The following is a 16,110-nucleotide window of genomic DNA, read 5'->3' on the forward strand; positions in this document are numbered from 1 at the left end:
CACTGTAGTAGCTGGGACTACAGGCATGTGCCACCACACCCATCTAATTTTTGTATTTTTAGTAGAGAAGGGGCTTCACTATGTTGATCAGGCTGGTCTCGAACTCCTGACCTTGTGATCCACCCACTTCAGCCTCCCAAAGTATTGAGATTACAGGTGTGAGCCACTGCGCCTGGCATTCTCTCTTCTTTTCTTGGTTAATCTCACTAATAGTCTACCAGTTTTATTTATCATTTCAAAGAACTAGGTTTTTGTTTCATTTATCTTTGTATTTTTGTTTGATTGTTTGAATTTCATTTAGTTCTGTTCTGATCTTCAGTTATTTCTTTTCTTTTGCTGGTTTGGGGTTTGAATTGTTCTTGTTTCTCCTTAGATTATCTAGGAGACCTTATAATCTAAGGTATGACCTTAGATGATCTATTTGTGCCTTTTCAGACTTTTTGATGCAGGCATTTAATGCTATGAACTTTCCTCTTAGAACTGCTTTTGCTGTATCTCAGAGGTTTTGATAGGTTTTATCACTATTATCCTTCAGTTCACAGAATTTTTTAAATTTCCATCTTGATTTCATTGTTGACCCAGTGATCACTCAGGAGGAGCAGGTTACTTAATTTCCATGTATTTGCATGGTTTTGAGGGTTCCTTTTGGAGTTGATTTTCCATTTTATTCCACTGGTCTGAGAGAGTACTTGATATAATTTTGATTTTTTTTCTTTTTTTTTTTTTTTAATAAAAAAATAAAGACGGGGTTTCACCATGTTGGTCAGGCTGGTCTTGAACTCCTGACCTCAGGTGATCCACCCGCCTTGGCCTCCAAAGTGCTTGGATTACAGGCATGAGCCACCACGCCCGGTCAATATGGATTTTCTTAAATGTACTGAGACTTGTTTTGTGGCCTATCATATTTATTTTGGAGAATGTTCCATGTGCTGATGAATAGAATGATATTCTGTAGTTGTTGGGATATCTGTTAAGTCCATTTGTTCTAAGGTATAGTTTAAGTCCATTGTTTCTTTGTTGACTTTCTGTCTTGATAACCTGTCTAGTGCTGTCAGTGGAGTATTAAAGTCCCCCACCATTACTGTATTGCCATCTGTCTCATTTCTTAGGTCTAGTAGTAATTGTTTTATAAATTTGGGAGCTCCAGTGTTAGGTGCATATGTATTTAAAACTGTGATATTTTCCTGTCGGACTAGTCTCCTTTTATCTATGGAACGTTGTCTGTCTTTATCTAACTGCTGTCGCTTTAGAGTTTGTTTTGTCTGATACAAGAAGAGCTACACTTGCTTGCTTTTGGTGTCCATTTGCATTCTTTTTCCATCCCTTTACCTTAAGTGAGACCTTGTGTGTCAGATGAGTGTCCTGAAGACAGCAGAAACTCAGTTGGTGAATTCTTACCATTCTGCCATTCTGTATCTTTTAAGTAGAGCATTTAGGCCACTTACATTCTATTGAGCTACTATTCTCTTCATCCTGTTGTTATTTATTGCCTGAATACTTTTTGTCCTACTGAGATGTGAGGTGCCACTCTATTCATCCTGTTGTTATTTGTTGCCTGAATACTTTTTTTCATTGTGTTATTGTTACATAGGTCCTGTGAGATTTATACTTTAAGGAGGTTCTATTTTGGTATATTTTGAGGATTTGTTTCAAGATTTAGAGCTCTTTTTAGCAGTTCTTGTAGTGCTGGCTTGGTAGTGGTGATTTCTCTCAGCATTTGTCTGTCCGAAACAGACTGTATCTTTCCTTCATTTTTGAAGCTTAGTTTCCGCTGGATACAAAATTCTTGGCTAATCGTTTTGTTTAAGCAGGCTAAAAATAGGACCCCAGTCCCTTCTAACTTGTAGGGTTTCTGCTGGGAAATCTGATGTTAATCTGATAGGCTTTCCTTTATAGGTTCTCTGATGCATTTGTCTCTAAGCTCTTTTTTTTTTTCTGTCCTGCCCTCCTGTCTTACAGCTCTTAAGATTCTTTCCTTCATCTTGACTTTAGATAACCTGATGACTATGTGCCTAGGAGATGATCTTTTTGCGATGAATTTCCCAGGTGTTCTTTGAGGTTCCTGTATTTGGATGTCTAGATCTCTAGATCTAAACCTTTAGATTTCTCTTCTTCTTCAGGAACACTATTCTTAGGTTTGGTTGTTTAACACAGTCTCAAATTTCTTGGAGGCTTTGTTCATTTTTAAAAATTGTTTTTCCTTTTTTTTTTGACAGATTTGGTTAATTTAAAAGCCTTGTCTTTGAGCTCTGAAGTTTTCTTCTGCTTGTTCAATTCTATTGCTGAGACTTTCCAGTGCATTTTGCATTTCTCTAAGTGTGTCTTTGATTTCCAGAAGTTGTGATTGTTTTTTATTTATGCTGTTTCACTGAAGAATTTTCCTTTCAAATCCTGTATCATGTATTTGATTTCTTTAAGTTGGACTTCACCTTTCTCTGCTATCTCCTTGATAAGCTTAATAATTGACCTTCTGAATTCTTTCTCTGGAAATTCAGAGATTTTGTCTTGGTTTGGATCCATTGCTGGTGAGCTGGTATCACCTTTTGGGGGTGTTAAAGAACCTTCTTTTGTACATTACCAGATTGTTTTTCTGGCTCCTTCTCATTGGGCTAGACTATGTCAGAGGGAAGATCAGGGATTCAGGGGCTGCTGTTCAGATTCTTTGGTCCCACAGGTGCTCCCTAATGTGGTGCTCTTCCCCTTGCCCTAGGGGTGGGGCTTCCTGAGAGCCAAACTGTAGTGATTGCTTTTGCTCTTCTGGGTCTAGCCACCCAGTGGAGAAACCCCGCTCTCAGCTGGTATCGGGAAGCGTCTGCAGAGTCCTGTAATGTGATCTGTCTTCAGGTCTTGCAGCACCTGCCCCTGTGGAGCTACCGGGGGAGTGAAGTGGACTCTGTTTCGGTCCTCGGTTGTGTTTTTGTTTCAAGTGCTGGTTTTGAGTTGGTTGGCATCCAGCCAGGAGGTGGTGCTTTCAAGAGCGCATCAACTGTAGTCCTATAGGGAGGATGCGAACTTGCCCTAGAGACCACTGGTTAAGTATTCAGGATTCTCAGGCAGTGGGTAGGCCACAGAGCTCCCAAGAGATTATGACTTTTGTTTTTGGATACCAGGGCAGGTGGAGAAAGACCACGGGGAGTGGCAGGGATAGGCATGTCTGAGCTCAGCCTGACCTTGGGTGGGGCTTGCTGCAGCTGCTGTGGGGGACGTGGAGTCCAGTGGAGTTATATTCCCAGGGGGATTATGGCTGCCTCTGCTGAGTCATACAGGTCACCAGGGAAGGGGGAAAAGCTGGCAGTCACGGGCCTCACCCGCTCCCATGTAGCCCGAAGTCCTAAAGGCTGGTCTCACTCCCACCAGTCCCCTCCAACTCAGTGCTGAGAACTTGCCCCAGACCACGAGCCTCCCTGCTGAGAAAGCAAGTGGACTCACAGGTTTTTGGCATCTCAGGGAGCCTGCAGCAGAGATCCAGTTCCTTTAAAGGTCTGTGGATTCTCTCAGCTTTCCTGCTATGTTCCTGTGGTAGTTCTTACAGCAAAAGTTCATGATGTGAGTCTCCACTGGCTGCTGTGTCCGTCCAAGCGGGAACCGCAAGCTGATCTTGCCTCCTATCTGCCGTCTTAATCTCATCAAGTGTAGTGACTTTTAGATTAATCCATGTTACTGTGTATATCCATAATTCATTCCTTTTTGGGTGGTATTCTGTTGCATGGTTATGTCGCAATTTTTTAATCCATTCTTCTATTGATAGACATTTGAATTGTTTCCAGTTTGGGCTATTGTTCTTCAGATCTTGGTTCAAATGCCCCTTCCTTTTGCCTCCTCCCACCCCAGGATAAGATCAGGTCCTCCTGTTGCACACTGTCCCAGCTCCCTGTCCTGTAAGTGTGTCATTATACCTCTGTAAATTTAGGTGATTAATGCTGTTTCCCCCTCCATCAGACTGTGAGGAAGGGATCTCCCTTGTCTTGTTTACAGTGACACATAGTAGGGACTCAAAAAATATATGTGGAATGAATGAATGCCAATCTGATTGACTAAGCCTCCCTCTAGCCAGAGAGGGAATTTACCAGCTAAAGATCCCAGGAAAAGGAGGCGGCTAATTAGCAATTCATTAGGATCCATTTTCGTGTCTATAGTCAATGCTAATCACTTGTTTGTTTAAAACAGGAAGTTCTGCTCTCATTAAATCCATTACTAAATGAAAATGTTTCCCATGGAAGTCTGGCCTCCCACACTGGAGTGTAAACCCCTCTTTTGTGTAAACTTCCCAGAAACCAGCAAAGCAGGCGCTCACGAGCTGGAAGTACCCTGGGCGAGGACCCTAGTGCTTGCTGCCAGCGGGACCTTAGGAACCTGACCCTTCAGCTCTGGCTGGAAATGGCCTGGTGAGGTGAGCTCTGCCCAGCATCCCTCATCCACCCTATTGCACCCTGCAGAAACGCCCAGAGAGCAACTTACCTATGCTAATGCTACCCACTTGCCAGATGTGCGGCCCAGGCCACCTCTGGGGTATTGAGCGGACTGGCCTCCTTTTCCTGCAGTTTCACCTTTTTTCTTCATCTTCATTGCCCTCTGCCCCCACCTTACATCAACACGAGCAACACCTTAAATGTGTTTGAGCCTTTGTACCTGCTGTTCCCTCTGCCCAGAGGGCCCTTCCCTGGGTGTACTTGAGGGGCAGATACTGCAACGCTAGCTTGATGGTGTCTCGAAGCCTCCTGATTGCCTTTTGGTTCAACCTCTGTGCTGCCATTCATACTTTTGAATACCATCATCTTCACCGGTGGCGACCAACCCTGGTAGAACACTTCCCAGGGACCAGCCAGTCCGTGAGTCTATCACTCTATCACTCTGGTGTCCCATGCTGCAAGGGAGGTACTGTTTTTATTTCCATTTCATCAAGGCTAAGAGTCCTGAAGAGACTTTCCCAAGGCCACACAGCAGGGTCAGGATTCAAACCTAGGCCATCTTGTCTCCAGAGCCCATGAGCTTAACTGCTGCTCTCTACCTCCTTCCAATGCAGAATTTCATTGCTGTCGTCTCACACTAACTTGCCTTCTTTAGCTCTCCTGTAAGCCTAGCTCCTAAGAGGCAGTACACATGTCTTTATCTCTGGGGCTGGCACGTAAGAAGCCTCGAAAAATATTTGTTGAAGTTTTCAACCAGCAGATTTCAGATCCTGTTCCATAAACCCTGTTGAAACTGATCGTGCAACTGATCTGGTGATGTCAGCCTCCTTCCTGTCTTTGCTCTTAGTGCCTTTGGAGCAGTCACTGGATATGTCAGTCATCATGACCATGAGATGAAGCAGCAAGTCATGACCCTGTCGTGTGTCTGTCAGGTGCTGAAGATGCAGAAAGGAATACAACTCCTACACGAGAAAAAGGCTACAAGCCCCAGGCAGAGCTGTGGCGAGGGATGCGGCAGAGGGTGGCATCACAGTGCTCTGAGAGCCCTGATTTCAGCAAGGGTAGTCAGGAAATCCTGCCTCTCTTGGGGTTCTGAGGGTGCTCAAATGAGCTAGGGCATGGGTGGGAGATCATCTTCCTGCATGCCCACAGGGATACAACTCATCCCGAGAGGCATCCTCGCCAAGATTCCTTTGCTTCTTTTTCCTTTTTTTTTGAGACAGAGTTTCACTCTTGTGGCCCAGGTTGGAGTGCAATGGCACGATCTTGGCTCACTGCAACCTCTGCCTCCTGGGTTCAAACAATTCTCCTGCCTCAGCTTCCTGAGTAGTTGGGATTACAAGTGCCCACCACCACGCCTGGCTAATTTTTGTATTTTTAGTAGCGTTGGGGTTTCACCATGTTGGCCAGGCTGGTCTCAAACTCCTGACCTCAGGTGATCCACCTGCCTCGGCCTCCCAAAGTACTGGGATTACAGGCGTGAGCCACCTCGCCTGGCTGCTTATTTGGATTAAGCATTGCTTCTCCTTCCCCTAACCCTGGTTTCCCTTGAGAAACTGCAAAGCACAAGTGAGGGGCCCAAGGTGACGTTAGGGCCCTAACACCAAAAGCGAGTTTGCCATAGAATTATAGACCCATAAATGCCTTATTTTGATAACTTTCTTTGTGTGAGTGGATAAGTTACACATGTATAGGGTTTTAAAAAAATGTCAAGGGTATATGGGGTACTTGTGAGAAGATTCTCATCACTGATCCTGTTACTCTTCCTAGAAGCTGAAGGCTGCCACTTGGGTGTCCTTTAAGAGAGCCTCCACACACACAAGTGTCCCTTCCCCATACACAGCAGCATTGTTCTGCTTGTCTTTTGTTCTGCCTCCCTCCTTCAGCTCCTTCCCTTCCTCCCTCCCTCCCTCTCCCTCTCTCTCTCTCTCTGTCTCTCTCTCTGTCTCTTTCTTTTGGAGTCTTGCTCTGTCACCCAGACTGGAGTGCAATGGCGCAATCTCCGCTCACTGCAACTTCCGCCTCCTGGGTTCAAGCAATTCTCCTGCCTCAGCCTCCAGAGTAGCTGGGATTACAGGCCCATGCCACCACGCCCAGCTAAGTTTTGTATTTTTAGTATCGATGGGGTTTCACCATGTTGATCAGGATGGTCTCAAACTCCTGACCTCAGGTGATCCACCCACCTTGGCCTCCCTAAGTGCTGGGATTAGAGGCGAGAGCCACCGTGCCTGGCCACTGCTTGTCTCTTTCTTTAATAATATATCTTGACGCTATACACAGAGAACTACCTCATTATTTTGAAAGGCTATATGGTACACTACATGTGTTTATAAGGCATTTATTTAGCCAGTACTCTCTAGATGGACTTTTAGGTTGTTTCCGGTCTTTCAATAATGTAAACAATGCACCAACACACACTTTATTCATCATCTTTGCACATGACAAGTAAATTCCTAAAAGCAGGATTGCTGTCAAAGGGTATGTGCATTTAAAACTCTGATAGCACCAGGCGCGGTGGCTCACGCCTATAATCCTAGCACTTTGGGAGGCCAAGGCGGGTGGATCACGAGGTCAAAAGATTGAGACCATCCTGGTCAACATGGTGAAACCCCGTCTCTACTAAAAATACAAAAATTAGCTGGGCATGGTGGCGCATGCCTGTAGTCCCAGCTACTCAGGAGGCTAAGGCAGGAGAATTGCTTGAACCCAGGAGGTGGAGGTTGCGGTGAGCCGAGATCGCACCATTGCACTCCAGCCTGGGTAACAAGAGCAAAACTCCATCTCAAAGAAAGAAAGAAAGAAAAAAAAACCTCTGATAGCTATTGCTGTTTTAGTTTTTATACTTTTGAAGGCAGACTGCCACATGTAGCGCCCCATTTGAATGTGTCTGGAGCCTTGGAAGCTTGACTACCCTATGTTCTCCTACAATGGGCCTTGAGAGCTTGTTTGGAGGTTCTAGCAAGGGAGCTCAGCTACTTGTATACCCTTGACTGAAGACCAGCCCTCCTCTGTTGGGAATGGTCATCCTCTTTGACAGAGCATGCAGCTTTGGGAGGGACACACAGGCAGCGGTGAAGGAGGAAGGGGACACCTGCCTAGCCAGCCAGATCAGCCGAATCAACCCTGGCAATCAATGGGGTGACAGATGTCATGGCCAGATCACCCTCACATCCTGCTTTACTCTTTTAAAATGCTGCACAGGCTGTGTGCAGTGGCTCATGCCTGTAATCTCAGCACTTTGGAAGGCCAAGATGGGTGGATCACTTGAGGTCAGGAGTTCCAGCCTGGTCAACATGGTGAAACCCCATCGATACTAAAAATACAAAAAAATTAGCTGGGTGTGGTGGCGTAGGCCTGTAATCCCAGCTACTTGGGAGGCTGGGGCAGGAGAATTGCTTCCCGGGAGGTGGAGGTTGCAGTGTGCTGAGATCACACCACTGCACTCCAGCCTGGGCGACAAGAGTGAGATTCTGTCACAAAACAAAACAAAACAAACGCTGCACAGTATTTTTTTATACGGATGTACCAGAGATCATTTAGTCCATCCCTCCCTCCCTCGCCTGTTCTCTTTTCTATTTACTTTGAGGAAACAGTTAACAGTAACATTTCATGACTTTGGAGTGCAGTGGCACAATCATAGCTCACCGCAGCCTCAATCTCCTGCGCCCCAGCAATCCTCCTGCTCCAGTTCCCTGGAGGAAATCCAACTGTGCTACAGCTCACAGGTGACCTTGGGCACTCTCTTCCCTCCCTGCGCCTCAGTCTCTCCGTCCAAAGGGTTTCAACCAATCAATCCCCAAGCATCATTCCACCTCCTCAACATCTCTAATTAGATAATATAATGTTGGCAAGTATATGGGGAGACAGGGAGAGGGACCCTGCCTTGTTCGTCACAGCTGGAGCTGTGGATTACAGGCATGAGCCACCATGCCTCATGGCATCTGATGTATCACTCTTCAGAAGAATAGCTCCGGAGAATTTCTGTGTTGTGGGGGGCACTTCAGTCTCTTCTGGACGAAGTGTTCAGCACTATGACTAGCTTATTTCCTATCTTCTGCTTTCGCTCTTTGGATATTAAGGAAAAGCATTAAGCATGAAGCCACAAATACGGAACACTAGGCATTCCATATTTGTAAGTTTTTGTAAATTAGGAAGAGTGTTGCAGTAAATTGCCTATGCATGTAAATCTTTGTGTACATATGTGAGTATTAAATACCTGACAGGCAGAATTACTGATCGAAAGGTGTGTGCATTCAAATTTGGTCGAGACTGCCCAACCAGCCTCCAAAGACCTTGTGCCAGTGTACATGCCTGTCTCCCCGTGTACTTGCCAACATTATATTATCAAATTAGAGATGCCGAGGAGGTGGAACGATGCTTGGGGACTGACTGGTTCAGACCCTTTATCTAGTAGATGGGGAGACTGAGGCGCAGGGAGGGAAAGAGAGCGTCCAAGGTCACCTGTGAGCTGCGGCACAGTTCGATTCCCTCCAGGGAACTGGGGCAGGGTTTGGGGTGAAATTTGGGAGACCACAGGGTGGGGTCCATGAGACAATAGGAAGATGGGCCAACAAGAGGTAGGCTGGGCCGAGGCCTATCCCTCCCCCACACCCACGCCCGTGAAATGCAACGTTTTATTTCATGAAGGAACTTCTGACTCTTCTCCACTACTCCCGTCCCCCCGCCCATCTTTTCCCTTGGAAACAGCTTCAGAGATTCTGAAAGGTGCTTCCCTTACTCCTGAGCCCGCCTGTGTGGGAGGAGGCTGAGGACGTGAGGGTACTGATTGAGAGAGCAGGTTGAGACCCAGGAGCTGTTGTGCAAAAAGAATGGCAAATTATATAAGGAGGGAAAACGGAAGGGGGTGGCGGAGGCAGCCATTCATCAGTGTTTTTTAACCCTTTCCTGCTGCAAAAGCAGGCAGCCCCAGACACCGGATATGGCTGCAGCAGCGAGAGACGTTGTCATAAATGGTTGGTGCTGAAAGCTTTGAAGCGAGGAGGGCACTGCTCCCTCCTCGTCCTTTGCAGACAGGCTTTGTACTCTGGGTGAAACTGTCGGAAAAGGTAGAACAGCTCCTAATCTAGGAGATGATTCCTGTGGGAAATCAGGCTGCTTTTCAAGCGTAATTTGAAAAGCCGCTGCCTCCAAACTTCAGTGGTGAAGAGGGGCGGGGGGGCGCACAGAAAGGAGAATGCCATTTATAAAGCAATCAACGCTTCCACAGAGTCCACCATCACTCAGAATTATTTTCTGAAATTTGGCCTCTATTCCCTACTCTGGAGGAAAGGCAATACGGGCACCTGGCTTCCAATCAAGCCCGACGCACAGGACTGGGTAAGACACACAAAGGGAGAGGGACCGTGGATTGTTCATCACAGCTGGAGCCGCGGAAAATCATTTCTAGGGCTCCTCAACTCTCCGGAACGAGCCGGAGGAAGCCTCATCAGAGGTTCCATTCATCTGACTTCTTACTTTTAAACTTTAAAGCACATATTTATGTGCCTCAAGTTGCCCATGAACCACGGCATGTCAAACAGTTTGGGGTTGATGGAAGAGGTACATTTCCTCGTCCTGGGACTTTCAGAAACACAATTTCATTGCCAGTCTCTCTCCCTTCCTATTTCTTCTGTATGCTGCCTCGAGATGAATATTCCTAACATGCTGCTTTCAATACATTATTCACCTGTTCAAGAACCTTCCAAGGCCACTTCTTGATCCCTTAAGGCTGGGATGCTGAGATTGGCATTCAAGGCCTTTCATAAACGCGGCCTCAGCTCCCACCGCCTCCTAACACTCACTCTCCCAGACTGCCACACCACACTTGTCACAGGCCACAAATACAGGGTGGTGTGTGCCTGTCATATGTGCCCTCCCCGATCTCTGCATCTCTCTTCCTGGTATCCAAATCCAGTGCTTCCTTTTAGGGGAAACCACTCCACCTCAACTCTTTCTCCATATGGTGTGGGTGTTTAGACCCATCCCCGAGAATGCTGAAGTTCAGGGGTTGGCAAACTAAAGTCTGAGGGCAAAGCAAAAACAAACACCACCACCACCACCAAAAGGCCCCTGGCTTATTTTTTGTGAGGCCCTCGAGCAGATAATTTTTCTGTTTTTGCTTGTCTTCCTCCCCTTCCCTCCCCTCCCCTTCTCTTCTCTCTTCTCTTCTCTTCTTTTCTTTCTGGACAGGGTCCTCACTCTGTTGCCAGGCTGGAGTGCAGTGGTGCGATCTCAGCTCACTACAACCTCCATCTCCTGGGTTCAAGTGATTCTTCTGCCTCAACCTCCCAAGTAGCTGGGACTACAGGCACGCGCCACCACACCTGGCTAATTTTTGTACTTTTAGTAGAGATGGGGTTTCACCAGGTTGCCAGGACGGTCTCAATCTCTTGACCTCATGATCTGCCCGCCTTGGACTCCCAAAGTGCTGGGATTACAGGTGTGAGCCACTGCACCCAGCCAATTTTTCTGTTTTTTGTTTTTTGAGACTGAGTCTTGCTGTCTCCCAGGCTGGAGTGCAATGGCGTGATCTTGGCTCACTGCAACTTCCGCCTCCCATGTTGAAGAGATTCTCCTGCCTCATCCTCCTGAGTAGCTGGGATTATAAGTACATGCCACCATACCCAGCTAATTTTTGTAATTTTTAATAGAGACAGGGTTTTGCCATGTTGGCCAGGCTGATCTCAAACTCCTGACCTCAGGTGATCCACCCACCTCGGCCTCCAAAAGTGCTGGGATTACAGGCGTGAGCCACCAAGCCTGGCCTATTTTTTTTTTTGAGATGGAGTTTCGCTCTTGTTACCCAGGCTGGAGTGCAATGGCATGATCTCGGCTCACTGCAACCTCCACCTCCTGGGTTCAGGCAATTCTCCTGCCTCAGCCTCCTGAGTAGCTGGGATTACAGGCACGCACCACTATGCCCAGCTAATTTTTTGTATTTTTAGTAGAGACGGGGTTTCACCATGTTGACCAGGATGGTCTCAATCTCTTGACCTCGTGATCCACCCCCCTTGGCCTCCCAAAGTGCTGAGATTACAGGCTTGAGCCATCGCGCCTGGCTTTTTTTTTGTTTTTTAAAAGATGGTGGCTGAGCATGGTGGTTCACATCTGTAATCCCAGCACTCTGGGAGGCCAAGCCCAGCAGATTGATTGAGTCCAGGAGTTCGAGACCAGCCTGGTTCACAATACAGCAAAACCCTGTTTCTACTAAAAAGACAAAAAATTAGTGAGGCATGGGTGTGTGTGCCTGTAATCCCAGCTACTTTGGAAGCTGAGGTGGGAGAATCACCTGGGCCCAAGAGGTTGAGGCTACAGGGAGCCGAGATTGCACCACTGCACTCCAGCCTGGGCTAGCAGAATGAGACCCTGTCTCAAAAAAACGAATTGTTAAAAAAAAAAAAGGCAGAGAAGATGCTTCAGAGACCTTATGTGTGGCCCGTAAACCCTAATAGATTCACTCTGGCCCTTTACAGATAAAGTTTGCCGACACCTGTTATAAATGGACCAGGTTTGGTTTGGGGCTGAGCAAACCTCCGGCTGAACCAATGAGAGCAAATCCTAGGACCTGGGCTGAGGTGGGAGGATCTTTTGGGCTTGGGAGTTCCAGGTCAGCCTGGAAGACCCCATCTCTAAAAATCCAACCCAATCGTAGGCCTTTGGCTGGAGCTGTTACGAGGTGCACATTCACTTGGGTGTGTGGCACTGAAAGAACAGGAGCCTGGAGTTGCAGAGTGAAGCCGCCACTGGGAAAGCAGTATCAAAAGACACAGACAGGCTGGGGAAGCTGCACCAGCGGGGCCTCTTGGTTCTGTGTGCCAAGATATTTTTGCTTTTTGCCCAAGCCAATTTTGAATTGGGTCTCTTGTCACTCCCAAATGAGTTATGACGTGTACAGATACTAGCAGGCATGCCCACAGGCCTTTGGGCATGTTATTTTTCCGGTCTGGAATGCCCATTATTCTGTCTGCTGAAATCTACTTGTTCACTAGGACCTCACCTCCTCCTAGAAGCCTTCTTTGATTCTCTCCCCTACTGTGGTTCTCTTTTAGTTTCTGGCTGGCACATGCTGAGACCTAACCATCTACTTCCTCAGCTGTAACTGTGGAGAGGAGTGTGTGCTGCAGCCATAGCAAAGCCATGGGCAGCGGGTGAAAGACGTTGCTGGTGCCCCAGGCACGGTGCCAGATGTTTTACAAACATGGCCGCATTCATTCCCTCTGAGGCAGCTGCCTGAAGAGGCAGAGGCAACAGCTCTATTTCAGAGATGGGAAAACAGAGCTCAGAAATAAAATGACTTGCCCAGGGTCACACGGTTATGGAGAGGTGGAATCAGAAATGAAGCCCAGCTCTGAAGAACTCCAAATTATCCATGGTCCTTACATGACACAGTGCCTCCTGAAGACCACAGCCACCTTCTTCAGCCACCTCCAAGCATCCCCTGGGTCCAGGTCTACACTTTCCTACATCCTCCAGGAGCCTTCTGCTGCCTGCAGATCACAGCTCAAAGATCTCAACCTGAAATTCTAGGCCTTGCAGTATCTCCCTGCCCCTACCTCTGGCCAAAACAATACTTGAAGTGCTGGTGCACTCTGAGTGAAATAAGAAACCTTGACTGCACGAGCAAGTTTTAACCAGCAGAACAGAGTATTCTGCAAGCTGACATTAACAGGGACTAGACTGAGTCAGCTGGACAGGTTCAAAAATGAAAGTTGCCTGAATATAATAATAACTGGAGACACGCTCTAATGAGGTTTTTTTTTTTTTTTTAATCAAGTGCAACAATCTGCCTGCAAGAATCTGAAAGCAACTCAAGACAGCTTAACTCTTTGAGGAAGAAGTGGGTTTTCGAAGAACCATCGCATATCCTCCTACGCTGATTATCTCCTGGAGAGCTGTCCCAGAGCCCAGGTTTTTCTTAGGATGCGTGTGCACATCTCCCCTGGCCCCTCAGGACAGGGTTGTGGCTTGCCACAGCCAGATGCCCTGCAAAGGCAGGCTACTTTCATCTCACCGGGAGAGCTCAGTAATGCTCGGCAAGTCACACCACCTCCCCGACCTGCTTTCTCATTTGTCAGAATCTAGAGACGGAATTAGCCTATCACTTTGGGTCCCCAGTGGAATTGGGAACAATGCTGTGAATGCTTTCACCATCCCCGCAATTAGAGGGCATTTCCCTCCCTTTTTCCAAAGGAAATCATTCCCGAATTTTAAAGCTCGAAAAGAGTTAAGTGATGAACTTGTTCTTTCAGGGGGCTCTTAACTTGGGGTCCCTGCGGGATCATAGGTGAGCCTCTGGAATTGCACATGGAATCTTGTGAGGTCAGTGAGGCATCCTCGGCAGATGAGATGGTGCCCACTGCAGTCTTGGAGGAGGCAGTGCCCTCCTGGGGGTAATGGGAGGAGTGGGAACAAGTTTCTGGGGAGTGGGTCCCCACAATCCCAGCAAATGAAGAGCTCCCCCTCTGGCCCAATCCCTCCACTTTACAGGCTGCAGAACTGAAAAAAGCCCCAAGAGAAGGGTTCCCTGAGGGCTCAGGAGCCAGACCAGAGCCAGGCGGCTGCCACCGAGACTGGAGCTGGATACAACTCTGCCCTGGGGCACATCGGAGCAGGAAGTGAGTGGGGCTTCTCCAGAGCTGGCTGGAGATCCTCACACCAAGACGTTCCCATGCCATGCACCCTCTGGGCTTTTTGGAGTTTAGGGATTATCTGTGTCACTGGAATTGTGATCTAGCGGGTACCCCAACATGCACTTGAGAAAGCATTCACCATCCCTGGGACCCTTCAGCATACATGGGGGGCTGGGAGGCCAGGAGGCTGGGGTGGGTTGTGTACCTGAATTTACATAATCTGTGTGTTTTTAATTTCTCAGCTAGGAAAAAAAATCAAGTATTTATCTTGCCTTTTCTATACAAACTATACCAGCAGGTTACCAGGCGATTGATGAAGGGAAGGTTCCCCTTACGCAAGGACTCTGGCTAAAAGCAAGCCAGCATGGTGGAATTAGAACAGCATTACACTGCAATCCCTAATGAGTGTGTGGATCCCGGTGAGATCACCATGGCTGCTAAGAACACAAGAAGAAATCAGACTACATGTCTCCCGATGGAAGTACACAGGACCACCTATGGAGGAGAAGTGCCAGAAACAAAGCCAAAAGACCCAAACCTGATCACAACTCTTACTCTGCTCCCAACGGCCAGGAAACACGGGTGAGAGGAGGGGCCCATGAAATGACCTCCATAGGGATGCAATCGATAAACCCAGATGGCAGGAAATGCTGTAGGAGAAATGAGCATGTTTCCCCACCAAACAACTTCAAGGAAAATGAGAGAGGTGGAGGGGGAATCTACACATTAGAAGAGATTTATTAGGGAACACATTGAACCAGCAATGTACACCACTTACTTGGATCCTGACCCAAACACACTGGGGAAATTTAGACACTGACAATATCTGACAATATTAAAGGGTCATTGTTAATTTGGTTAGGTGTGATAATGGCATCGTGGTTGTACATTCAAAAAAGTTTCAATGCAACATCTGGGATTTGCTTGAAAATAATCACAGTGTGGAGAGAGGTACATGGGCAGGGCACAGAGGAAGCAAGCTGGGCCACATGCTGAACACAAGGGAAGCCGGGTTTCACGGGGACACGGGACTTCATCACATTACTACCCATAGTAAAAAGTTAAAAAAATTAACCTCCTGCTTAAAAAGTATCCAAAACATTGTTCCGAGTGGTTGGCTTTGGAGACAGAAACCAGGCGTTTGAGAAATGGGGAGGGGGGGATTTACTCTTCACTGTCTTCTGTTTTGTGCTGCTTAGCTTTGGATTTTATACCATGGTTCTATATTGACCATTCAAGAATATAATCTCATTTTTTAAAAATAATCACCCAATTTAAATAACAAACTTCAAGGTGAGCTGTTGATCACACTTTTCATCCAAGGAGTGCCTTTATTTCAATTTGTTTCCCAAAGAACAGGTTAGGTATGACAAATTAGTTCTGTCTTCAAAATTATTTGAAGAGAGGGAGGTGTATGCAGATGGAGGGGAAGTGACCTCGTGTGTGTGTGTGGCCTGTGAGGCAGCTGGGGCCATGGAGATGGTAGGCTAAGGAGTTAAACCCTCAGAGCCACCAGACAATGTCATTTGAAAACACAAGGTATGAAATATAAATAACATTCAGCTACTTTCCTCCAATCTATTCCTAAGCAGTTGTGTGATCGATCAATTTATAAATCGATTGGCTAATTCACCTTTCCTGGTGCTGCTGTCACCACCTATGGCCGGGTGGGGTCAGCCCAACTTCTGGCTGGCAAGGTCACTGTAGCTCCTTGAGCAGATGGAGCACGTTGGCCGTGTAGGGGTTCTGCTGCCCGCTGGCCCCGCGCAGCTGCACGGGGTGGAGGCTGGGGTGGGGAGGAGTGAACTGCATGGGGCAGTAAAGCTCGCTCAGGAGGAACCAGGTGGAGTCTGGGTCCACCTTCATCAGGTGGAGGAAGACACTGTGGAGAGAGGGAGAGGAGTGAGTGGAGGGTACAGAGAGGGAAGGTGGGGAGTGCTGAAGCCCCAACCAGGAGGCTGTTTACTGGGCTGTTTGAGAAGAAACTGGTAACAGTATCAAGTCACTTCAAATAGTAGCAAAAACCCACCTGAGTTCATAAGACAGGACCAGGAGGACGGTCCCAAAGCCCA

The 16,110-nt window shown here is 47.3% G+C and overlaps 1 protein-coding gene across 4 annotated transcripts in view; it reads right to left on the reverse strand.

Annotated features, from left to right (window-relative positions):
* Positions 1–15,343: 15,343 nt before the first annotated feature.
* The window catches only part of TTI1 (TELO2 interacting protein 1), a 51,069-nt gene continuing 50,302 nt past the window's right edge, over positions 15,344–16,110 (reverse strand). For all 4 annotated transcript variants that reach the window (XM_012455037.3, XM_064382425.1, XM_012455039.2 and 1 more), the window contains exon 8: positions 15,344–15,920. In XM_012455037.3, coding sequence (XP_012310460.2) covers positions 15,737–15,920 — 184 coding nt within the window. In that variant the 3' untranslated portion in view covers positions 15,344–15,736. The remainder of the gene's footprint in view (positions 15,921–16,110) is intronic.

The sequence above is a fragment of the Aotus nancymaae genome, unplaced genomic scaffold (genome assembly GCF_030222135.1).
Source record: "Aotus nancymaae isolate 86718 unplaced genomic scaffold, 86718_ANA_hifiasm-v0.15.2.pri h1tg000029l, whole genome shotgun sequence".
In the NCBI taxonomy this organism is placed as follows: Eukaryota; Metazoa; Chordata; class Mammalia; order Primates; family Aotidae; genus Aotus; species Aotus nancymaae.